The sequence below is a fragment of the Toxorhynchites rutilus genome, chromosome 3, assembly GCF_029784135.1.
Source record: "Toxorhynchites rutilus septentrionalis strain SRP chromosome 3, ASM2978413v1, whole genome shotgun sequence".
Taxonomy (NCBI): Eukaryota; Metazoa; Arthropoda; class Insecta; order Diptera; family Culicidae; genus Toxorhynchites; species Toxorhynchites rutilus.
The window spans coordinates 247,164,974-247,190,922 of NC_073746.1; the positions used below are offsets into that span (position 1 = coordinate 247,164,974).

The 25,949-nt window shown below is 37.4% G+C and overlaps 1 protein-coding gene across 5 annotated transcripts in view; it reads right to left on the minus strand.

The window, feature by feature from the left end:
* LOC129775069 (protein crumbs) overlaps positions 1-25,949 on the minus strand; it is a 128,877-nt gene that overhangs the window by 22,691 nt on the left and 80,237 nt on the right. For 2 of the 5 annotated variants that reach the window (XM_055779292.1, XM_055779290.1), the window contains exons 4-6: positions 24,832-25,520; positions 291-2,404; positions 37-111 (exon numbers count right to left, since the gene is read on the minus strand). In XM_055779292.1, the coding sequence (XP_055635267.1) occupies positions 37-111; positions 291-2,404; positions 24,832-25,520 (2,878 nt within the window). The remainder of the gene's footprint in view (positions 1-36; positions 112-290; positions 2,405-24,831; positions 25,521-25,949) is intronic. The other 3 variants (XM_055779294.1, XM_055779293.1, XM_055779291.1) reach the window with 2 other exon arrangements.

A 25,949-nucleotide genomic window follows, 5' to 3' on the forward strand; every position in this document is an offset into this window, starting at 1 on the left:
AGCATACTCCGGGGGAGATTTTGTCATCGACATTACCTAGCCATTTTACTGTTGCTCCAGATATGCTTAAGTTCATGAAACGTGTCCTTCAGACTGTTCCATTTGCAAAGACTTAAGTGCATTGTAGTTCAAATCCACCTCGTCAGCAGGAGGTGCGTGAAAACAACGGAGTTAAATGGTGCAAGCGTGTTTGAATCGAAAATAAACAAGAAAAAACGCATTTGTCTCAGAGTTAGTATCACTGGAGAAACGTTTGTTAGTTGTGAGAGTGGTAAAGAACATTTACTTACACAAAATCATTCCAGGTGTTCGCACAAATGGCGTCATGCTTGCACGGTTGGGTACGGCACAGATCATCCGTGACGACCCCTTCAAGCACCGAGCTGCGATCGATGTGGACCTCTCCGAACGGCGGAGGCAGCGTGAGATCGACTTCTTTCAGTGGGTACAGCTGAACAATCATAGCATGAGACCAGTTGGACACCTGGACGTCTTGAATTATACCTTTGAAGTATTGTTTCTCGGAATCATCTTTGTACAAACTGTTGATCGAGTCTGCGTTAGGGGGTGGCCCTCCCAGGTACAATACCTGGGCGTTCAACTGGCCGGAAGAGGAAATAGTTTTCCTAAAGTATTCGGTTCCACTCAGCTTCACTTGCACCAGTTGGGAGTTCCGGATGACTTCAATCAAGTGCAGTTTACCATCGTCAATTTTGTTGCCACTAACGGTGTATCCCTCGGGAGTATCGTTGAAGTTCATCCGTACCAGTAATTCTCCCTTGGAGAGGAAACCGGCCACGTAGGAATCATCGTTGGGTGATTGATTGTTGGTCTGTTCGGGATCACTTCCAAGATAGAAAATCATCCCGGACCCTTGGCGCGTTCGAACAAACATTGAAATGTCGAGCACAGATCGTACCGCCCGACGGGCTGTGTCACTAACAATCACTTTGACCGCCGACCGCGTTGTGTTTTCGTGTCCGAATGTGGCTGCCGTTATGTTATATTTACAGGTTTTACCCAAATGAGGTCGGTTACAGCGGCAGGAGAATTCATGCCACAGATCGGTACATACGCCATTCTCGTTGCAGGGATTCGGTTCGCACTGTGGTTTTCGGGGACATCCAGTATCGATGTCGTGCAGTGTGGTGAATTCTTGCTCCTGTCCCGGCAAAACCCACTGGCCGTTTATGACAACGTCCTCCATACAACCGACGAAGCTAGAAACTGCACTGGCGATATGTTTGAGGTATGGTTGGGCCAGAGACGGGGTGGTTCCCCCAAGGTAAGTGATCGGGAATGAGGTATTGCTACCGTTAGTACCTTCGTACGAATTGATGGGATAAATCGTCTGTTCATCGTTGGCAGAAAGCACCAAATGAGACGAGTTTATGGCTACGAAAACTTTCTGCCACTTGCTGTCGTTCAATCCCGATCCGATGAATACACCTTCCCATCGATTCAGCAGAGCTGAATGCAAATTCAGTCGACCATTGTTTAGAACAAGAATGTACGATGTGGCTCCATTTCCGAATGCCAGGATGCCGTTGGGCAGGGTCGTTTTGAATCTAAGCTGAATATCGTATCCTTCGTCTCTCGAGGTGTTCACAATGAGTAAACTCGTTGCAACGAGTGACATTGTTGTGACGGTATCACATGTCTTCCCTTGGTATCCTTGCCCACAGGAGCAGTTAAATTTGTGTTGAGTCTCATTTTCCAAATAAGGAATACAGTTACCATCATTCGAGCAGGGTTCGTTGAGGCAGCCGGTTAATCTAACCGAACAGTTTTTCCCTCCCCACAATCCATCACAATCACAGTTATAGTTATTTCTTCCATCCATACAAGTACCATGCACGCACGGTTGATACTTAAGGCACTCATCGATGTCCGTTTCGCAGTGCACTCCCTCGAAACCCGGCTCACATTCGCACGTGTAACTTCCGATACCATCGATACAGTTCCCGTTCTTGCACGGACTGCTGTCACACTCGTTGATGTTGGTCTCACAGTTCTTCCCCATCGTGCCGGGCACACAGATGCAGTCATACCCGCTAGCGTTTTGGAACGAAAATTGCTGCGAAAATATCGCCGGCAGGTTCTTGTTGTTCGAGTAGTACAGCGTGATGTTTGACCGCTCGAGACACTTCCCCGAGTACTGGCAAGGATTCGGGTCGCACTCGTCGATGTCCTCCTCGCAGTTCTTGCCATTGTACCCCGGGTAGCAGTTGCACTGGTAGTCGTTTACCTTGTCGATACACTCGGCCCCGTTCGTGCAGGGATTCGATTCACACTCGTCGATGTTCTGCTGACAAATGGAGCCCGAGTAGCCGGTCTGGTTGCAGTCACAGAGGTAACCTCCCAGCTGGTCGATACAGCGTCCCCCGTTTCGGCACGGTTCGGGCTAGAAGGGAGAAGAAAAAATGGAAGGGTAAGGATAATGTGTGACATCGATACGTATAATGAGTACAAATGAGTTTAAGAATTGACCAAATCTGATTGGATAAATATAGCGGTATTTGAATACTTTCAAAAGTGTTAAAGGTATCAATGATCACGGGAACACTGCTAACTAACTGTCAATGTGCTAGAAGTTTCTTTCCCTCACTCTGTGAATCATTTCGTTGCGTTAAGACGTTTATATTTTTGCTTAATAAGAAACTATTATTATATTGTTAACTTTATCCGCATATTTCATTATTTACGCTGGAATCTATTGTACGAGCCACAAAAGGTTATGGGCCCAGTGTAGAATAGTGAAAAAACGTAATAAGTTTGTGAACATTTGAGCATTTTTTTTCCCGTGATCGAGAAGTAAGCCATTTTGTTGCGAGTTGGCTAAAATGGCGGATGCTAGAGTGATAGTAGAAAAATTGAACAATGAGAATTTCGATACGTGGCGGTTTAAAATGGAACTACTTCTGTTTAAGGAAGGATTGTCGGAGTTTGTGACTAACCCCAAGCCTGAAATAACCGATGCGGCCTGGCTTTTGAACGACGGGAAAGCACGTGCCATGATCGGGTTGGCTGTTGAGGATAGTCAGCTAGTACACATCATCCGGAAGACAACCGCTAAGGAAATGTGGGATTCTTTAAGAAGTATTCACGAAGCAGCTTCACTTAGCAGCGCATTGTTTATTTTGAGGAAATTGTGTTCCTTACGACTACCTGAAGAAGGTAACCTTCCAGAGCATCTTAATTCAATGACGGCCCTTCAGGACCGCCTGGAAATGATGAACGAAGGGCTCAAGGATCGGCAATTCATGGCGTTGATGCTGTCTAATCTTCCTCCGTCATACGGCACCCTCGTCAATGTCATCGAAAATCGCCCGGACGCCGAGCTTACAGTTGAATTTGTGAAAAGCAAACTTCGTGAAGAGTATCGGCGGCGTTTGGAATGCGGAAGCGGTATGAGTGACGAGAAAGTGTTAAAGACAGTCAGTGGTTATTCGAATACGACCGAAATGAAGAAGAAGAAAGGTGAGTGTTACCACTGTCATCAGGAAGGGCATTTCAGACGTGATTGCCCGAAGTTGGATAGAGCACGACATGTCCAGAAGAAAGAGGCGAAGGCGAATCTTGCTGCGGAAGTTTCGACTGGTATCGAGATGTGTTTGGCTGTTATGGATACTTGTAGCACAGGTCGGTGGTATTTGGACTCCGGCGCCACATCTCATATGACAAACAACACAAATCTTTTGTCCGGTATCGATCCTGCAAAGCAGCCGGAAATTTGTCTGGCGGATGGAACAAAAATTAAATCTAATGATGCTAGAAACGGAAAGCTAGTATCTATGACTGGCAGTGGTGTGAAGATGACGGTTCAGCTGAAGGATGTGTACCATGTGCCGACACTTGCTGGTAATCTTCTCTCAGTAAGCAAAATTTGCGATCTGGGATACAACATTTCGTTTGACAGTGAGGGCTACCAAGTCACGAAAAACGACGAAGTGATGTTGATTGGTGAAAGGAGCGGTGGTTTGTATCGCTTGAAACAGTTTCCGGAACAAGCTATGACTGTTGAAGTCGGACATTCAAAATTGTGTGAACATTTATGGCATCGACGCTTCGGCCATCGAGACTTTGACGCTGTGAAGAAAATCGTACGTGATGATTTGGGATTTGGACTGAAAATGAGGAAATGCAGTGTTAAGTGTGTTTATGAGATTTGTTGTCTAGGGAAAATGAGCCGTTTACCATTCCCTAAGAAATCGGAAAGTAAATCTTCTGCAGTAGGTGATCTTGTTTATTCGGATTTAGGAGGTCCAATGGAAGTTACGACGCCAGGTGGAAACAGGTTCTATATGACGATGGTGGACGACTACAGTAAATACACGATGCTTTACCCTTTGAAGTCTAAATCTGAAGCTGCAGACAAGGTGAAAGAATATTGTGCTTTGTTGAAAACACAATTTGGGCATTTTCCAAAGGTGATCCGAACGGATGGTGGAGGGGAATTTTGTAATTTAGAATTGAGAAAGTTTTTTAGTGATAATGGTATCTCAATCTCTCATCAATTGACAGCCCCTTATTTACCTCAGCAGAATGGACGTGCAGAAAGGAAGAACAGGTACGAAATGGAAATGGCCAGATGCTTGCTAGCAGAAGCGGGGTTAGGTAAGCAGTACTGGGCAGAAGCCATATGTGCAGCAAATTACCTACAAAATCGGCTGCCATCTTCAACGATCGAGAAGACTCCCTACGAAATGTGGCATGATAAGAAACCATCGTACAGCCACCTCAGAGTTTTTGGATGTGAGACATTTGTTCGTGTACCAAAAGAAATGCGAAAGAAATTCGACATGAAAGCGGTAAAAATGATATTTATCGGGTATGCTGAAGGAAGGAAATCTTATCGTTTCTTAGACCCGAAAACAAACGAAGTTCGTATAAGTAGAGACGCGAAATTTATAGAGCCTATAGCGAGATCGTGCGAGAACATGGAGGTCGAGCCATTTGCTGACACTGATATAGCAGAGGAAATTCCAAATATTGAAACCTTCTTCTTCTTCTTCAATGGCACTAACGTTCCTAGAGGAACTTCGCCGTCTCAACGTAGTATTACTTGCGTCATTTTTATTAGTACTTAGTTGAGATTTCTATGCCAAATAACACGCCTTGAATGCATTCTGAGTGGCAAGCTCTAGAATACGCGTGATCACAGTGCAAGTCGGAGGAAATTTCTTTGACGAAAAATTCTCCCGACCAGAACGGGAATCGAACCCGAACACCCGGCATGTTAGTTATGACGCTAACCACTCGGCCACGGGAGCAAATATTGAAACCATGACTATTGAAACTTCGTTGAACAAGCAGGCGCTAATATAAATAATACTGATGAACCATCGGAAGAAAATTGCGCGACTGATCAACCACAAGAAGAAGGATGCGATCTAGACGAGTCTATGTACGAGAATGCGTCGGATGGAAGTGTTTCGTTCCATGGATTCGACTTTGAAGAAATTGGACGTCGTTCTACTAGAGGATGTAAAGGGATTCCACCAAAGAGACTTATCGAGGAAGCATTTACTGCAAACCGTTTACCTACGGAAGGTCATGAGGAACCGAGAACATTGCGAGAAGCATTGAGTCGAAACGATTGTGCTGAATGGAAAAGGGATATGGAAGACGAGATAAAATCACATGCTGTCAATGGTACCTGGGAACTGGTGGAACCACCAGCTGACAAACGACTAGTGGGATCTCGCTGGATATACAAGCTCAAACGGAATGCAACAGGTGATGTGACAAAGTATAAGGCTCGTTTAGTAGCGCAAGGCTATAGCCAGAAATACGGAGAAGATTACGATGAGATCTTCGCTCCTGTAACGAAGCATACCACCCTACGTACATTTTTGGCAGTTGCGAGCAAGCAAAAGTTGAAGCTCAAGCATTTTGATGTTAAGACTGCATACCTTTATGGACAACTGGATGAGAATTTGTACATGAAGCAGCCGCCCGGATTTGATGTCAAGAGTAGAGAGCACCATGTCTGTGAATTAGCCAAAAGCATTTACGGCTTGAAACAATCGGCGCGCTGCTGGAACCACAGACTACATGCTGTATTGATTAGACTTGGTTTTGTTCAAGGTAAATATGATATGTGTCTGTACACTAAAGTAGCCAATGGTAAACGTGTGTATTGCCTAGTGTATGTCGACGATATTCTGGTTGGATGTGCGTGTGTAGCAGAAATCGAATCAGTTCACCAATGCCTTAAGGAGGAGTTCGATATGACAGATCTTGGAGAAGTAAACTATTTCCTGGGTTTAGAAGTAAGCAAGTCGAATGGAAATTATGGAATCTCGTTGCAAGGATACATTGAGCGAGTAGCTGAACGTTTTGGATTGAGCAATGCTAAAGCAGCGAAAACGCCAATGAATGAAGATTATAGGAAAACATCGATCGAGAGTCCAACGTTCACTGATGTTTCCATATATAGAAGTCTAATCGGAGCTCTTCTTTACATCGCGGTTTGTGCAAGACCAGACATCGCAGTTTGTACATCCATACTGGGAAGGAGCGTTAGTGCTCCAACAGAGGCTGACTGGGTGGCAGCAAAACGTGTAGTACGCTATCTATTGGGCACGAAGAGTTATTGTCTGGAATACGGCGACGTAAACAGCAACTTGATCGGTTATTCAGACGCAGACTGGGCGGGTGACCGCAAATCTACAACAGGGTTGGTGTTTCTTCTCTCAGGAGGTGCTATTTCTTGGGCTAGCAGATTGCAAGGCAGCGTAACTCTATCTTCGATGGAGGCCGAGTACATGGCTCTTAGTGAAACCAGTCAAGAAGCAGTGTGGTTGTTGAACTTACTACGTGATCTTGGAGAACCTCACACCGGAGCACTAGCCATACTAGAGGATAATCAGAGCTGTATAAAATTAGTCGGATCTGAACGGGTAAGCCGTCGGTCGAAACTTATTGACACGAGGCAATGTTACGTCAAGGAGCTATGTGATAACAAAGTTTTGCAATTGGAGTACTGTCCAACAGAGGAAATGATAGCTGACTTACTAACCAAACCATTGGGACCAATTAAGACCCGTAAGTTCACAAGAATGCTGGGTTTCGCCGGAGTTCGTGATAATTGAGGAGGAGTGTTGAAGGTATCAATGATCACGGCAACACTGCTAACTAACTGTCAATGTGCTAGAAGTTTCTTTCCCTCACTCTGTGAATCATTTCGTTGCGTTAAGACGTTTATATTTTTGCTTAATAAGAAACTATTATTATATTGTTAACTTTATCCGCATATTTCATTATTTACGCTGGAATCTATTGTACGAGCCCCAAAAAAAGGACACCCTTTACAATGAGAATAGAATAGGTGTCACTAAAGTGAAATATGATTACATCATAATAAAACAACCAAAAACAACAATCTATTAAAGTCTGCTTCATTTAATATTGGAACAAATTCTTTTGCTCATTGTGGCGCTCCTAGTGGACGGATTTGGAAACTTTTTTCACCCACGTGTCGGGAAATTCATTACCTTTCACCATGTTTTTATGTCATAACACCAAACGATAGCATTTTGTAAACAACCGCCATGGAAGCCGAACGGAGAGATAAAATTGTGCACAGTTTTCTTGAAAATCCATTGTTGTCGGCATCTAAGCTAGCTAAACAGCTTAAAATGCCCAGAAATACCGTATGGCGTGTTATCAAGCAGTACAAGGAAACATTGACGACGGCTCGGAAGCCGCATTCGAAGCGTCGGAGTGGAACTGTCGACTGGAAACTGCGTGGGAAAGTCATCAAGGCCGTCAAGAGGAATCCCAATCTTTCAGACCGCGATTTGGCCAATAAGTTCCAGGCCGCTCACAGTACGGTGCGACGAATTCGTCTCCGGGAAGGAATAAGGTCATTCCGAGCCAGCAAACAGCCAAATCGGACGCTGAAGCAGAACAATGTGGCCAGAATCCGTGCTCGAAAGCTGTACGACCAAGTTCGACGGATGTATTCTGATGGACGATGAGACCTACGTAAAGGCGGACTTTGGGCAAATCCCAGGTCAAAAATTTTATTTGGCGACGGTTCGGGGGGATGTACTTGCAAAATTTAAGTTCGTGTTTGCGGATAAATTCGCCCGCAAGTACATGATTTGGCAGGAGATATGCAGTTGTGGACAGAAGAAAGTCTTTCTCACTGACAAGACAATGACATCAGAAGTCTACAAAAAAGAGTGCCTACAGAAACGGATTCTGCCGTTTATTCGTGCCCACGACCGTCCAGTAATGTTTTGGCCGGACCTCGCAAGCTGCCATTACAGCAAAACGGTTATGGAATGGTACGCAACGAACGGGGTCAGCGTAATACCGAAGGACCTCAACCCCCCAAACTGCCCCCAGTTCCGGCCGATAGAGAAATACTGGGCAATCACGAAGCGGAGGCTTAAGGCAAAGGGAAAACTTGTTAGGAACATGACTCAAATGAAGAACTGGTGGAATCAAATCGCCAAAACGGTGGACGAAAAGGGTGTGCGCCGCCTAATGTGCCGTATTACGGGAAAAGTACGAGAATTTCTTCGAAACAGCAATGAATAATTTTTTTAATTTTTTTTATGAAAGAGTAAAGAAAATGCTACATTTGTATGAAAAACAAATTATGAATTCGTTAATAAATGACTGAACTACACGCAATTGTTTGTGTTCCAATATTAAATGAAGCAGACTTTAGTGATGTCAACGCCCCATAGAAATGTAAGGTTTAGATCACTTAGAATCCGGAATTAATGTTCATTTTACAGGAACGGTAGTAGTAGGAGTATCTCAAATCTTTTCACAGAAAATTGTTTGTAAAATCTGTATCTTTTGATGGTGAAAATTTCACGTTTTGTTTTGAAAAAAATTAAAAAAGAAATTTGATTCTAGGCTTTTTAGAAAATTCGTCCACCCACAATGAAAATTGGCTAGATACTAAAATTGACCGTGTATGATGTGCTGAAACGATTCCATGAACTGTAGAACTGTTGTTCGCATTAATCAGAGGATGCGTCGATGGGAAACTTACGATCGAAAACTGAGGTTGAAGGAATGGAAAACATTCAAAGTAAACGCGGGACTCTCGGACTACGACATCGCCAAAAACACAATTCTAACCAATGTACCATCCAGAGAATCTGTATGCGTGGAGGTTTTCGTAATTTCCGTTCCTGCAAGCAACCAAACAGAACGCTGAAGCAAAATCTGATGGCCAAAAGACGCGCTAGGGTTGTGCATCAAGGTTTTGACGAAGTACGAAAGTATGCTGATGGATGACGAAACATACGCAAATATGGATTTTGGACAGCTCCCAGGCCTTAAATTCTATAAGGCTACTGCCAGAGAAGATTTCCCCAGCAAAATGAGGTTCGTTTTCGCTGACAAATGGCCTAACCGGGTATGGAAGTAAAAAGTGCTCCCAAACCAAATCACCCGTTCTATGAACAATATTGTATAGGGTACTAAATAAGAAATTTTGACTATTTTTTTGAACCCCTATGAGGTTCAAAAAGGGTCTCTGGTCAAAAACGTACTATTCAATGTTTCGAATAAAAATTTGAAAAAAATACTGAGATAAAAATTTGAAAAAAAAACTGAAGGTGTATCTTGTAATAGTGTATCGTGAAATATTATCAAAAAAATTTTCATCAAAAATTTAGGAACTAAGAAAAATCTTGAAATATTGAAAAAAAAAATTTGGAGGACTTTTTTTGGAGGAGATTCACTGCTATTCTAATTCGTATTTAAATTTGATTCTGCACCTTTTCTAGATATGTGCGATATTTTTTGAGAATTTTAACAGTGTTGCGCGTTACAAGAAATATATTTCTAAATTTTGATTTTGTGAACTTTGAGACCCAATACAGATGAAGTTTATATTTAAATATGTTTATGTATTTGTTTGTGTATTTATTATATGTGTTGATATTGGTTATCATTTTTCAGAATATTTCGAGAGCTGCGCGGTACGAAAATATCTAATAAAGGATTTAGCCGGGTAAAGGAGTAAAAAGTGCCCCAACAAAATCCCTAGCTGTATGGTAAATATAGTATAGAATATTAAATAAGAAATTTTGGCGGTGTTATTGAACCCCTATGTGGCTTAACATTGGGTCTATAGTTAAAAACATACTTTTTCGTTTATTTCACGCCATCCTGAAAAGCTTCGAGATAAAAAATTGAAAAAAATACTGAATGTGCATCTCACTATGGTGTATCTAGAAAAATTATCAAAAAAAAAATCATCAAAAATTAAAGGACTGAAAAAAATATTGAAATTTTGATTTTTTTTTATTTGGAGATTCAGTACTACTCTAATTCATATTTAAATGGGTTCCTACGGCTTTTCTAGATATGTGTGATTTTTTGGAGATTTTTTCAGTGTTGCGCGGCACAATTTTTTTTTATATTTCCAAAGGTTCTGGCTAGGTAAGGGAGTAAAAAGTACCCCCAAACCAAATCACCAGCTGTATGGAAAATATTGTATAGGGTACTAAATATGAAATTTTGACAGTAGTACCATATATTTGAGTTCTTATATGTTACCACATAGGATCTATGGTGAAAAATTCACCCTTTGGTTTTTTTTCACGCCATTCTCAATGGCTTTGAAGCAAAAATATTTAAAAAAAAAACTGAAAGTACATCTTACCAAGGTGTATCGATCGATATTTTCAAACAGTTTTTTCAACAAAAAATCAAATACTAAAAAAAATCAAATTAATTTTTATTTTAATTTAAATTAAATTTTATTTTTTCTTTATTTTGAGATTCAGTACTACTCTAGTTTGTGTTTAAATTTCTTCCTACGTCTATTTTAGGTATATGATTTAGCCAAGTAAAGGAGTAAAAAGTGCCCCCAAAGCAAATCCCTAGCTGTATGGTAAATATTGTATAGAATATTAAATAAGAAATTTTGGCGGTGTTATTGAACCCCTATGTGACTTAAAATTGGATCTATAGTTAAAAACGTACTTTTTCGTTTATTTCACGTCATCCTGAAAAGCTTCGAGATAAAAATTTGAAAAAAATACTGAATGTGCATCTCACTATGGTGTATCTAGAAAAATTATCAAAAAAAAAATCATCAAAAATTAAAGGACTGAAAAAAATATTGAAATTTTGATTTTTTTTTTATTTGGAGATTCAGTACTACTCTAATTCATATTTAAATGGGTTCTTACGGCTTTTCTAGATATGTGTGATTTTTTTGGAGATTTTTTCAGTGTTGCGCGGCACAATTTTTTTTTATATTTCCAAAGGTTCTGGCAAGGTAAGGGAGTAAAAAGTACCCCCCAACCAAATCACCAGCTGTATGGAAAATATTGTATAGGGTACTAAATATGAAAAATATTTTGACAGTAGTACCATATATTTGAGTTCTTATATGTTACCACATAGGATCTGTGGTGAAAAATTCACCCTTTCGTTTTTTTCACGCCATTCTCACGCCAGCTTTGAAGCAAAAATATTTTTAAAAAAAACTGAAAGTACATCTTACCAAGGTGTATCGATCGATATTTTCAAACAGTTTTTTCATCAAAAAAATCAAATACTAAAAAAAATCAAATTAATTTTTATTTTAATTTAAATTATTTTTTTTTATTTTGAGATTCAGTACTACTCTTGTTTGTGTTCAAATTTCTTCCTACGTCTATTTTAGGTATATGTGTTTTTTTCAGAATTTTTAGAGCGTACGAAAAAAATATGTGTTTTTGGCCGTTGGACATTTTTAATTTATTTTGAATTTAGAGACCCAGTACTACTCTAATATTTATTTAAATTTTGTTTTTTATCTGTCCAAATTTTGTCGGTATATTTAGATCATTGCGCTGTACAAAGATTTTTTCTCGTATCTTAAAATATATGAGATTATCTTTACATTGGATTTAGATGGTTAACCAAATTTATGAGAGTCAGCAGTACGATAGAGCTCTGTGAGAAATAATGAAGTCCTTGTGAAAAGATCATTCGGATTAATGAGATGAACACTTAGAAAATCCATTTTTTTTTTATTTTAATCTTACAATTGAAAACCACGAATACTATAAAATAATCGATTTCAAGAAAATAAAAATAATAATGCAGACGATGAAGAAAACAATTTTTGTGTTTCGAAATGCGCTCAAAAAATCAGGAAAAAATTACGCCACATGTAGAGAAAAAGACACATATGAACGCATTTAAATAAAAATGAGAGCAGAAGTGGGTCTCAAAGTTATGTTATCTTTTTGAAAATTTAGAAATGCCAGAAAATATATACTTTTTTTTGTACCGCGTAGTAAAATTTTATTATTATTAGATTTTTTGATGAAAAAACTGTGCGAAGATATTTGTCGATGCACCTTAGTAAGATGTACTTTCAGTATTTTTTCTTATTTTTGTCTCAAAGCTATAGAGAATGGCATTAAAAAAACGAAAAGATGCATTTTTCACCATAGATCCTATGGTGTACTATATAAGGACTGAAATATATGGTATTACTGTCAAAATATTTTATTTAGTACCCTATACAATGTTTTCCATACAGCTGGTGATTTGGTTTGGGGGCACTTTTTACTCCATTACTCCATTTTTATTTCCAATTTTTTGTGATTTCTAGCATTTTTTTAATTTTCCTGAAATCTGTTATAGTATTGTATTCGTTTATTCGTAAAAAGAGCCCAAAATCTTATCACCAGCACTATGAAAAGTATTGTTGCAAATGAGAAAATAAGATTATTTTTCTGGATCCCACAACAAGAGCTATGCCTGAAAATGTAGTTTTTTTTCACGACACTCTCAATAGCTTGGAAAAGAAAGTATAGAAAAGATACTCATAGTTTATCATAATATACTCATAGTATCTTACTATAATAAAATTACCATCGAAAATTTTTTTGGCATTTCAAAATTTTATTATACGAAATTAGATATTTCTATAAATAGAACAGATGTTGATATGTTTAATCTAATGAAATCAAATACACGATTTTATTAATCATCGATTCCATAAAAATGCAGACGGTGAAAATTAGGAAAACATTTTAAAATAATTGATTTATTGCAGGCTGCTGTTACTTCTCCTTAGTCTTTGAGAGATGGGAAATGCTCATGTAGACCGGGCACGACTTCAAGAGGATACCCCCTATCAGTGACTTTTTTTGGTCAGATTGTGAAAAATAGTTAAGTATTATTTTTTTACAAATTTTGTTACATTCGTTCGTGTTTAGGTGTTGTATGACATTTGGTATTTAAAATGTTTATTGTCACACAATTTTCACCGCTCTACCATCACAATTGGAAATATTCAATGTTTCGATTTTTTTATTTCGCAACTCTATGTTCACTAAATATGTAATACATTCTTTCAAATTTATACCGGGAATTCATGTTTTTAAAGAAAATACTTTATTTATCATCTAAATTTCGTAACTATAATTTTCAAAATATGTCCCTTCTGATTTTTTATAGATGTATTCAAGAATTGCCTCAAAATAGTACGTTCAATACTTGATTCATTATGAAGAAATCATGAATAAAAAAAAAACAATTACGAACACAGCAGTATTGTCTCAAAACTTTATTTAATAATTCCATAATTTCGAGTTATTAAAAAAGTGTACCGCAAAACCCTCTGAAGTTCTGGAAAAAACACATATCAAAAACAGGTACATTTGAATGAAAATTTTGTTTTAATGGATCTAAAAATAAAAAAAATCCAAGATTTCGTAATACAGTGACGTCTCGATTATATCACGTCTCGTTTTTATCACTCTTGAATTAATCACTGAAAATATTTAGCTTTTATCATGTTATTCGAAAAATGAGAAATTATATGAAAAGTTCAGTCTGCCGTAAAATAATTGAGCAAAAAATGAAATTTAAGCAGAAACAATATTTTTGAGCATTCATACCGCCTATCGTGATCAGTCGCATTCATGGAAAAAAAAATCTTGCTGATGAATTTGTAGCGTATATCACATATTTATGTAAAAGCTTGAAAGCATATTATTTGCACAAGCTCAAAATCAAAAACTATGAAAAATTCTGAGCAACTTTCTCTTCGATTGTGTCAAATTAGATACACAACCTATGCCGTTTCCCAGTTTGAGCCGTTGAAGAGACAGTCATAATTTTTTTATAATAGATTTTTTCTTGTGTAGTGATAATGAAGAGATATAAGCTCATGAAAAAAAACCACAAATCGTTCAACAAGTCGGTGTACACCGTACGACAATCGCAAGAATGCTAAAGTAGAAGGATGAATTTGTGAAACTATGTTTTGTGTATAAGCACTATAAGAAAATTTTAATATGCTGCTAAAGGTAGAATTGTTTTAATGTTTAAATTAATTGATGGTAGATATTCTATACTTTCTTTAGCTTTAGCAGCAAGGTAGACAGATGTATACGGCTGTGGTGGTTGATAGTCTGCGTAGTTTAAGTTCAGCGATTCTCCTCTCAATTTTGAAGTTTGGGCAATGGATAATTTAAAAGAACAATTTTTTCAATTACTTGAAGACTTATGATTTGACCGTTGACCAGGTATGTAATTGCAACAAATCTGCCTTATTTTTCAAAATGATTACCAGAAAAACGTGAAATCATTTGGAGGAAAAAAGACGTCGCATGAATCAAAGCTGACAAAAACCGGATAATTTTCATGTTACAATTTTTCTGATACTCATAAACATCTATTGATGATAATTGGAAAATCAAAGAACCCTCGATTTTTCAAAGCAGAAACTATTTCTTGAATCTTGAATCAGTTTGTTTTGGAAGTTCTCGAAAAAGACTACAACCTAGGAGCTTTCCGATAATTGATAATTACATTGCGGACCATTATTTGTGGGGATGAACTTTCCTCTGGCGATGGCCTGATTAAAGATTATCCAATGCCAACAGAATGATGAATCAGGGACAAATTCGAAACATAAAAGCGAGGCACTGAAAAAAATAACATTCAACGATCTTCCAATTTGAATATTGGCAGCACGTCAATCATAATCACAAAATCTTGGAAGCAATTTTATGTGGTCCAAAACAAATATGTATTTGGTTAATAGAGACAGAATTTATGTATTATTTATGATTACTGATCCTGGTTATCAAATAGTGGTACCAGACCTCGAAGCAGGAAGAATATTCCACAAACAACTTTCCGACGGCTAAATTATCGGTATGGTGAATGGTCCACCAGAAAAGGATAAAGGTACCGATGTTGGAAAAGATGAAGATGAATAAAAAATAAGAATAGTTACAGTAATCAACCGGAAATAGCAGCTCTGAAAAACAGAATGCTATTCATTAAAAACTTCAATTCAAAATTTGAAGAATACGATAGAATGGGAAGAACAAAATAACTTAAATTTGGCTATGTATGTTGTCTTTCACACAATGTCTTCGAGAAAACAAACGAAATTGTTACGAGAAAAACACTGCTATTATAATTTCGTTATATCATGTTATACTGTGTTGTTTCACGTGTCCATGTGATAAATATTATAATAAATGTTTTACTATTAATTTTGTATGTTGCACTGAAAATAATGTTTAAATCATACACATTGAAGAGAAAAAAAGATTTTTCGTTTAATAAAAATATCTGTTTCGAATATATCACTTTTCTGATGAAATTCAAATTTTTTTGAGCGTGATATAATCGAGACTAAAAAATTACTTTAGTTTTAAAAATTTTATTTTCTATATTTTTTTCATAATTTGTCGTAGTACACCATAATAGTCGTACTTTGAGTATTTTCTCGAATTTTCATTTCCAAGCCTATTGAGTATGGCGTGAAAAAAACGTTTTTGACTACAGCTCTTATAGTAAACCATATAGGGATTCAAAAAAAATTACCAAATTTTTCTAATTTTCCACCTTATACATCATTTTCCATAGCGCTGGTGATCAAGCAAACCATTTGTCATGACAATTGTCATGCGAAAATGCGAAAACAGAATAGAAACTGAGAGAGGTTGGCGTCGACATCATGCCTCATACCGTATGTTTCTATTCTGTTTTCGCATTTACGCATGACAATTGTCATGACAAATTGTTTGCTTGCTGGTGATACATTTGGAAGTACTTTTCACGAACACATGAATACTATACAATTATAGATTTCTGAATAATAACAAAATATTAGAAAATGAACAAAATAGATTTTTTTTAAATTATTGGTTATTTTCACGCCGGGCAGTTCTCGAAATTTTCTGAAAAAAAAACACAAATACAAAAAATCACACACGAAAATATTTAAATAGAAATTAAATCAGTACTAAGTCTCGAAATTCTACAAATTCATGTCTACGCAGGATGTACAGACAAACATAGAGAAAGACAAACATTAATTTTTATACAGTTAGAAGATACGTATTATGGCGTTGTTTGGTCTTAAAAATTGTGAAAGTATTCTCATTTGTTTCCAACCGCTTCATCACATCCTTTGTGGCTTACATATGTTTCGATTTTCCTATATCATTGCTTCAGATGAAACCAACAAATGTTGTTCGTTTTACTAACAATTTTATTACTAATGATGAACTCGTGAAAAAATTGTCTGTCGTAATATTTCTTCTAAATTGTGTTGAGATATCGACAAGATTCATGGTAACAAATATTGTTGGTCATGGCCTAGTTTTTCGATAACCAATTATGGAACCTTGTTGATATTATATTTACCATTGACATATGATGCCTCCCAAAACATTATGCAAAACTTTCTTGGTTCGCATGACACATGTGTGGTTTTACATGGGAAATGTTTGCACATCTATAGCTTCTTTCAGTATTCTTTGGTTAGTTTGATAATTCTCAATAATTGAGTTCAACCAGTTTTGTTTCCTTTGTATTGTGGGTATCAAAATTTAAATAACAGAAGCGGGAAAAATATTGCAAAATGGGGGGTTGCTAAAGCTAATGCAGCTAAAGCGGAGAAAAACATGGACTTTCTTCAAAAATGGTGGTAGCAATGATCGCAATGTCCATTATGGAAGGATGCAATTGATGCCTCTGATTCTCCTAGGGGATAATACACGAATGGGGTTGACGAGAGAGCTGGAATCAGAATCTTAATCTTAAAATAGGTTTCAGCAACAGAACAGAGAGATGGATATAGGCAATAGCAACAGTCAGATTATCCACAAATTGTTTGTAACTTTCATGGAATGTAGGGGCATAATGAAATGCTGAGAGCTCATGGATCTCAACCAGGTACAGTAAAATGGGTTGGTTCGTGCCGGCCAAGTCTCTCACCGATAGGCACATCAATGAGTTGTTACAAAGGATGGCTTTCTTCGCCATTCGATTCCTTGGATGGCGAAAAAAAAATAAAATGCTTAAAATACGTCGAAACACGCGTTCAACCTGAAAATCAATTCCCACTTTCAAACAAAGATCAATTTCGGTAGCACAAACATCGAATGAACTAAGAACACTTATCATGATGCAATTTTAGAACATATGAGAATTCAATTTTCCGAATTTTTCGACCTTCCTTCACAGTTTTACGGAAATTTTCCGATTTTTTTCTCCGCTATACCGTTTTGTCTAAAATCCCGAACACTTCATTTTTAAATGTAAATTTACTGAACTTAAAATTTTTAAATAATTGAATAATAGAAACCCTGACATTCTTTGTGGTATAAGCTTCATTTTAACATTAATCACAAGCATCGATATTGCCCAAAATTTATAATAATAAGTATTTGCAAAAAAGTGACTGTCAAAACCAGCGATAAAATGTTTATGTTAGCAAATTCGGAGTTTGAATCAAGTTTCTAAGCAAAAAAACCAAGTTTTTGGGAGTGTTATATTTTTCCAAAGAAGAATAGCTAATTCGCTTTGATTTGATATTACGATCATCTGAATCGGTCTAGTAGCTCAAAAGTTACGATTTAAAAAAAATGGATTTTGGGTGTTCGGAATTTGAGACAAATGTAATTAAACATATTTTTAGTTTTTCACAATGAATATGAATTCGGCCAAATGAAAGAAAAGGCTCTATTGTATCCAAAAACCACATTAATTTCGCGAAAAAGTACCATTTTGAGTAATGAGACAATGTTTAATGGCCGTCAAAGTTTAAGTGTTCGGAAATTTGAGACAAAACGGTATTTATCTACGGGAAGAGACGAATACAACAAAAAAAATGCGGCTCAAATCAGACCATTCTTTCCTCGGGTTTTGCGCTTACAAACACATTTGACCTTCCATTTTCATTTATATAGATTTGAATGATGTACAAACATGCAATACAGTGTATCGATACTTTTGACACTTACTGTGTATACCTAGTTGGTCTTCTGTCAAATTGTAAATAAAAACATAAAATTGATCTGCAAATAACAGTTCGATGTCAATTTTCGTCTGCATAAAATCAGGTCCTTATTGTTAACAGGTAATTTTTTTTAGGTATTTTTCGATACGTGAGTATTTTACTACCATTCTTCCATACTTCCATTTCATCGAATCAGCGGTAAGTTTTCTCATTTTTACTTCAGGAATATGGATGTTGAAAAATACTAATCAAGTCGGGTAGCACGAACACTCCACTGAAGGGAAAGGCGAACATTTAGTAACAACGGTTGCAAGAGCAACAGGAAGTTATGGACGAACCAGCGGATGGAAGAGGCTGTAAAGGCTGTTAAGGGAGGGTCCCCCGTGAACACAGCTGCGTTGAATTCCTACATTCCAAGCGCAACACTCATACGGCACATCAAAAAATTCAATTTTTTTTATCACAGCAAGGATTACTTCCGACAGTTTTCAGTCAGCAGCAGGAACAAGAAAATTAAAATGGAAGTGACAGAATCGTTGTAAATATCAACTCGACCTAGAGAGGAGTTTCTAGAGGAGGTCTATGACGGAAATCAGGAAATTGGCTTCCGAACTGACGGAAAAAGACGGACTGAAGCATTCGTTCAATAAACCAACTCAGATGGTTGGAAAAGCCTAGCTAAGTGGTTCTTAAAACTTAATCAGATTCTATCATTCTAGATGCCGGAAGCTATTTAAAACATGAAAAAAATAAGTAAAAAAATAATTTCAAGTTAAACGGTTTATTTGTGATTAAACATAATAATAATAAAGATAATGTACTAAAAGCTAGAAAATAATTAGGCAAGTAACAGTTAGCAGTTCCCATACCCCTTCCTTCATTTATCAAGGACATTGATGAGACTCAAATAAAATCGCGGGGCACATGATGGAAACATTAAATGCGGATAATGGAAATCCATCGTGCCACGTTTTCATTTTAGTATGGTATGGTAACTGCTAACTGTTACTTGCCTAATTATTTCCTAGCCTTTAGTACATTGTCTGTATTATTATTACGTTTAATCGCAAAGAAACCGTTTAACTCAAAAGAGATTTTTTTTACTTATTTTATTTTCTAGTTTTTAACACATTATTTGTATCATTAGCACATTTCTTTATAACAAAATCATTGAACTTTTTTTTTTTTTTTTTATTTCTTACCTAATTTCCTCGAAATATTTTTATGATGTACTGTATTCTATTAGTAAAACCATTTCATTTAGTACCAACATTGAGGGGATTGCAAAAATACATGGTACCTACCCCACAGACATTCAAATATACATACAAACAGGTCTAGCTGAATGAAACCATTTAAAAAAGTAATTGGTTATTTGGGGACCGCGGCCATATTGGATTTGGACTTTTCATGGCCTACTACGTTCTAATAGCACTTTCATTTGATACCCATATTGATGGGGCATTGAAAGAAAATATTCACCGTTTCACCGTTTTGTAGTGGTAGTCATGTTGATTTGATTAGAATTTCAACATCAACAAGGGCAATCGAAACTTGGGGTTCATCTTCCAGATATCCGCCGAATTTCGTGAACCATATTGTTTAAGATCTTTATATTTTAGTTTAGTTCCGCAGGGTATGGATCGAAAGGATTGGGAGAATAGAATCGAAGTTTCTGATGTACGCATTGAGATTTCTGCCTTGGCAAAATCCAAACGAGGTCCCATTTTACGAGAGCCGATGCCGTCTGCTGGGGATGGATGCACTGGAGAAGAAACTTTTCCTTGGTGAGATAGATGCTCCATGGATTCTCGCTCAAATTAATATTAACGTCGTATCACGACTACTCAAATAGCGGAGTTTCCTTAAATTTCCACCACACCGAACAGATTACGCTCAGCACGAGTCAGTATCATTTGATTTCAATGTGAGTTGTAAAATTTTTCGTGATCGAATTTCAAATGTAGTTTATGTGTAGTATTCATGTAGACCTTGAAGTCCGATGAGTGAATTGTAAACAATAAACAATAAACAATAAAATCATTATCAGCATCACCATGGTTCAAAATTTTCCCCCACTGGCAGAGAGTGTGTTACTGTGTTACATAGAACACATATTCGATACAGTAGAGTTAATTTACATTTACAGTTTTTGTTTTCAAAGCGTGTTCTTCTTACTATAAATAAAATCGCTAAAAAATAAAGCGCGGTCGTCGTGAACAGTCGTAAACGGTCGTAAATGTTCGTATTCTTGACGTAAACACAAACATAGTGAGAGAGTGAGCAGCTGCGATGCGTTTTTTGTGTGAGAGAGTGTGTGCGTCTGCGTTGTTGCGAGAGTCTGAGTGCAACAGCAAAGCTATTCCAATGACTTTGCGGTAAACTTATTAAAACATAGAATTGGGCCGCTAGTCCCACGAAAATCTATTACCATTTCCACTTTACAGAAATGGAACACGAAGCTCAATGTTCTCTCTTCAGAGCGGCCGTGAGATATTTCGTCATAAGAATTTCTTTTGATTGCATTGTGGTTAGGGGCTGTCCACATACCACGTGGACAACTTAAGGGAGGGCAGGGGGCAAGACAATGTCCACGCTTATCCACGGAGAGGGGGGAGGGGGTGTAGATCGAGTCCACGTGGACAGGATGATTTTTTTTTTCAAATACAACAAGAATTTCAATACTCTTCGTATTTATCAAAAAACGGATTGAGCCGCCTGAGAGTGCTGCCCAGTCAAACATTCATATATATTTTCTCATATCATTGATCTTCTTCAGTGAAATCTGTATTATAAAAATATCTCACGTAAACTGTGAATGAGCAAGCTATTTCCTATGACTATGACCTATCAACTAGAGTTGTTGAACTTTTCTTGAGTCGAATTTTATGTCTTGAACTGACTCTAATTTAGAAAGTACGCTACTTAGAATAATTATGCTACTCATTTGAAAGATAAGAAAATTTTGCGTAGAATGCAGTTGTAAAACATTGAAATTAATGAAATGGAAATTTAGAGGTAAAAATGAAACCATAATTTTTGTGTTTCTATGGGTTTTGATAAAATTTCCAAAAATGCATGATAAACTGGATTGTTTTTATCAACCAAATTGAAGCTCTCCAACCATTCTATAATTCTTTTCTTTCCACCCCACTGTTATCCTTCTTGTTATCTTGCACTAATTTAAATGAATGCGGTTGATTAATTAAGCGTTGAATTGTTCTTTAGTAACTGTTCGAATTTTATAAGTGTGTTTTGATAAGGATTGAGGCGGAGGAAAACTAAAGAGCAATACAAATAGCTTTTCGGGCAAGGTTAGTAAAAAATCAATGAGTCGTGAGTATTCTGATGTATACCCCGATTCTGCATTCCGCCGGATTTGCATTCCATTCGAAACCATTATTTCGTTCGAGTTATAATTTTGTATTCCCTATTTTCTTGCCCAAACAACTTGAACGGAACACCGAATGGAATTTTATCGAGTCGATCAAAATATTTCGAATCGATCGAAATACAGAATAGGGATAGTAGTTTTTCCCCGCGAGAATTTTGAAATCCATCCAGACACTCAATGAAGAATAATCAATAAGCAGTTGAAAAATAAAAAAAAACATTGAAAATATTTCTAATACGCTATTAGTACCCTCTGAAAGTTCCCGGAACCATTGCGGAAAAGGTTTCGTATTGCGCTGACGACTTAAAGTGAATCGAGTGTGTAATTGAACCGATATTTCCTGTGACTGATCGTACTCCGGAGTGGGCAAACCTACACTCAACAAAAAATAGAGGCGCAAAACGCGACATCGAAAATTTTTAGTGATTTTTGAAACGTTGTAACCCTGTTATAAAATAATGCATTCGTCAAAGCAACAACTGGACCTTGTTTAGAATATTTTCAAGTTTGCAGTGGGCAGATCTGACCATCGATTTGCAGTGCGTTCATTACTCCATGAAATATTCTTGATTCAAAATTCGATAGAGAATACCTCTGTAGTAAATAGTTCTACTGAAACTTTCTAGGAATCAAATGGAAGTGAAATAACCATGTTGATTGGATTGTTATTGGGAATGTATTTTTGAAATTTATAGAAACTTTGAAAGCAAACCAAAAACGTTCTATCTTTTTTTGCAATGTCTTTTGTTTACAACTCATATACTCATTAAACTAAAATATAGAAGTACCATATCCGTGAACCAGAAATTTGTAGTTTGAAAATGCTGTATTACGTAATGTCCTCATGTCATTATTTATATCGCAACTACAGGCGTTTCGAAATCGCTTAAAAATATCGACCCTTTACTCCTCAATCCTTTGTCAAATGAAGATCTAAAGATATTAGTGCATGCTCTCTACTTCATCTTTTCTTTTCTTGAAATTATTTTTAATTGATAAAAAAAAATCTATGCACACAAAATTGTTCTGTTTGTTTTTGTGCGCTTCATTAACTCGAAAACATAATATAAAATCCACTTCAAGGATCCTTGTTGCTGATGCCAATTCCTCAAGAAGTTTTTCAATTTTCAAATGAAATAAGCACACTTCTGAAGTAAAGCTGTGAACGTAAATCAACTTTCTAGTACTGAATACTTATTCTATGTGGTAGCGACACACTTTTTTGCAGGTGTTGAAAAAATTATGAACTAAAATTGTATCTGATAATGATTTTAAATCCATTTTTTTATTCGATTAGCATTGCTCAGAATCAATCTTTGGAATTGTGTGATGTAGATTCGGATGTGGATTGTTCAACTGTATATTGCACGTTTCCGTGTTAGCATACTAGATAGATAATTTACAGATTCATAGAAAATTCACAGATAATAGAAAAACAAAGTATTACAAGTATTTCAAAATTAAACTCATGTGAAACATATGCTTTGTTTTGCTACTCATTTCGCATTAAATCTCAATGTGCCACAGCAAAGCGTGGCGGGTACAGCTAGTAAAATTTGAAATAAACTTAAATGGTATTTAAATTCAATGTTTGCGCAAGTCAGTTATTTCCTCAATTATTCTAATAAAAAAAGGAAAAATGTCCACGTGGACAACAGAAGGAGGGATATGAAAATGTCCACGCTTGTTCACGGAGGGAGAGGGGGGAGTATAAAATCGTGCTTTTTCTGTTCACGTGGTATGTGGACAGCCCCTTACATATATTGAGGAGCTTGTCACTTAGAACCCAACAGTATTTCTTGACATAGAAATTTCAACTAAGTACTAATAGAAATGACGCAAATAATACTACGTTAAGACGGTGAACGTTAGGAATGTTAGAACAATTGTAAAAGAAGATGGAGACCGTCGTATGAACGGTCGATAATGAACTAATGCAATCTTCGAATCACAATTTCACGCGTGACTGTGCAGTCGCCTACCATGATTCCGACAATGACTTCAATCACATGCGCATTGGATCTTAATCTGTGCACTCTAGTCTTGCAATCCGAGCATGTGTGGTTTGCAGAATTTCAATAATTCATTGTGCTCATTCAATAAAGTTTTAAGGGACCCCTGTCTGGAAGGTCGAAAACTAATGAATTTTCTTAATTTTTTCGGATGTTAGGAATAAAGTTAAATGTTCAGGTATTTGGTCATTGTTTAAGGTATATTTGAAGATGTTTCTTTTTTTCGAGTGCACGAATAATGATTATCTCGCTGTTGACAGTTGGATGCGTAGATGTTGTCTCAAAATCAGTACCTTGTAGGTGGTATCGGTTCTTAAGCAACGGGGTACCGCAGAAAGAATTTCGAGCAATATTTTGAAAATACCTAAAGGGTTACATGGGGATTTTTGAAAATTCGAAAAATTACCAAAATGGCGGTTATTTTTGTTAAAAATGAGTTTTTTTTCATAAAAAATTGCTGTTCAAAAGCTCACAAAAATAAAAATAAAAACTGAGATCAAAGAACGGGTATTTAATGCCTTAGATAATTTATTTTTACATGCTGAAAACAAATCAGCAAAATCGGTCGAATAGATCATGAGATATCGATACCACCAGCCCTAAAAACATGGTTTCGAGAAAAATGTGTTTAAAAATTCGTACAGCAATAATAAATCCCTTGACCTCATACTTTCGGTTGTAACTTTCCAACGAAATCAAATATCGAAAAACGCTGTTAGGACAACATTTTTGTTTGAAAAACGAACGACGGTTAAATTATTAGGATATTGTTTGTGCAAAAATAATAAAATAGCTATTAAGAATGTAGGGGGGTGTAGAAGGGTGTAACTTTGAGTTTGCATATATTTCTGAGGCCAAATTTAAGAAAACAAATGCAAGCAAAAATTATCAGAAAAAAAAATTCTGCGTAGGGTCTCCCTAATCGTTATTAAATATACGGTAATCGATATCATAGCCTAGTATCATATAAAGTTTACGACCTATTTTCATGCCTACCAAGTTTTTTTTGTGTATGATTTCATTAAAATTCACCTCATTGTCCGAACTATAATGATTCACCTTGGGTCTCTCTCGAATAGAAGAAATAATAAAAATCGCAAGGTACAAAGTCATGAGAATACGGAGCAACAGTTAAAGGTTCAATAACAACGCGTTGTTATAGCCTCACTTACCTCACAATCATCGATGTCGATTTCGCACAACCTTCCCGTCATTCCCGGGATGCACATGCAGGTGAAATTGGCCACCCTGTCTATACAGGTAGACCCCTTCGAGCAGGGATTGCTCTCACACTCGTCGATATCGGTACTGCAGTCCTTCCCGCTGTACCCCGGTGGACACATACACTCGAAATCATTTTCCTTATTCACACACTGAGCGTTATTTTTGCACGGATGACTGAGACACTCATCCACATCCAGATCACAATTCAACCCCGTGTAGCCGGGTGTACAGAAGCAACGGAACGAGCCGAGCGTATTCTGGCAAATGCCATTCACACAGATCTTTTCTTTCGTTTTACACTCGTCGATATCATTCTCGCACCGTTTGCCCTCGAAACCGGACGGACACTTGCAGATATAATCCTGCCCTTGTGGATAGCAGGAACCATTGTGGAGACAAGGCGACGAAGCACACACATTATCACAGTTCATATTGTCCGGACACCTACACTTGCCGCCGATGCAACGATACGGTTCCAGGCAATTTGCCGCCGTACAAGTCGTACTCAACTCACAGCGCGGTCCTTCGAACCCTTGGGGACAAATACACTTCGAGCTGTTGGGAGTACAGCTACCTCCGTTGTGGCAATTGCACTCATCGGAATAGGGCAACGCAACAGGCGACTCGCAACGGGATCCTGTGGTCGACGAAAAAAAAGCTACATTAGAATTGTTCCAAACTATGGCCAACATTAGTAAATTGGTTAATTCCAAATTGGGGCAGACAGTAGAGAAATCCAGTTGTGTAGACTTCCCGATTGTCCGCTTCACGATTAAACTTGTTATTGCCAACCTGTGAACTCGCTAGAACAAATACATGTGAAACTACTATCAGAATCCGAAGCTGAGCTATTGGTGCCAGCACTGGTGAACATGCAACTGGCGCCATTATGGCAATGGCTTGAGCAAGCATTGGACTGTGCCGTTTTGTGAGTGGTCGGAATGAGCGCACCCTGCATGGAGACATTTGTGCCGGCGGCTTGCTGCACTGTGCAGTCGCCTACCATGCCTACGGAGAACGAACGGAATTCGGAATTGGGAGGGTCAAATTTTGATTTTTAGCGCTT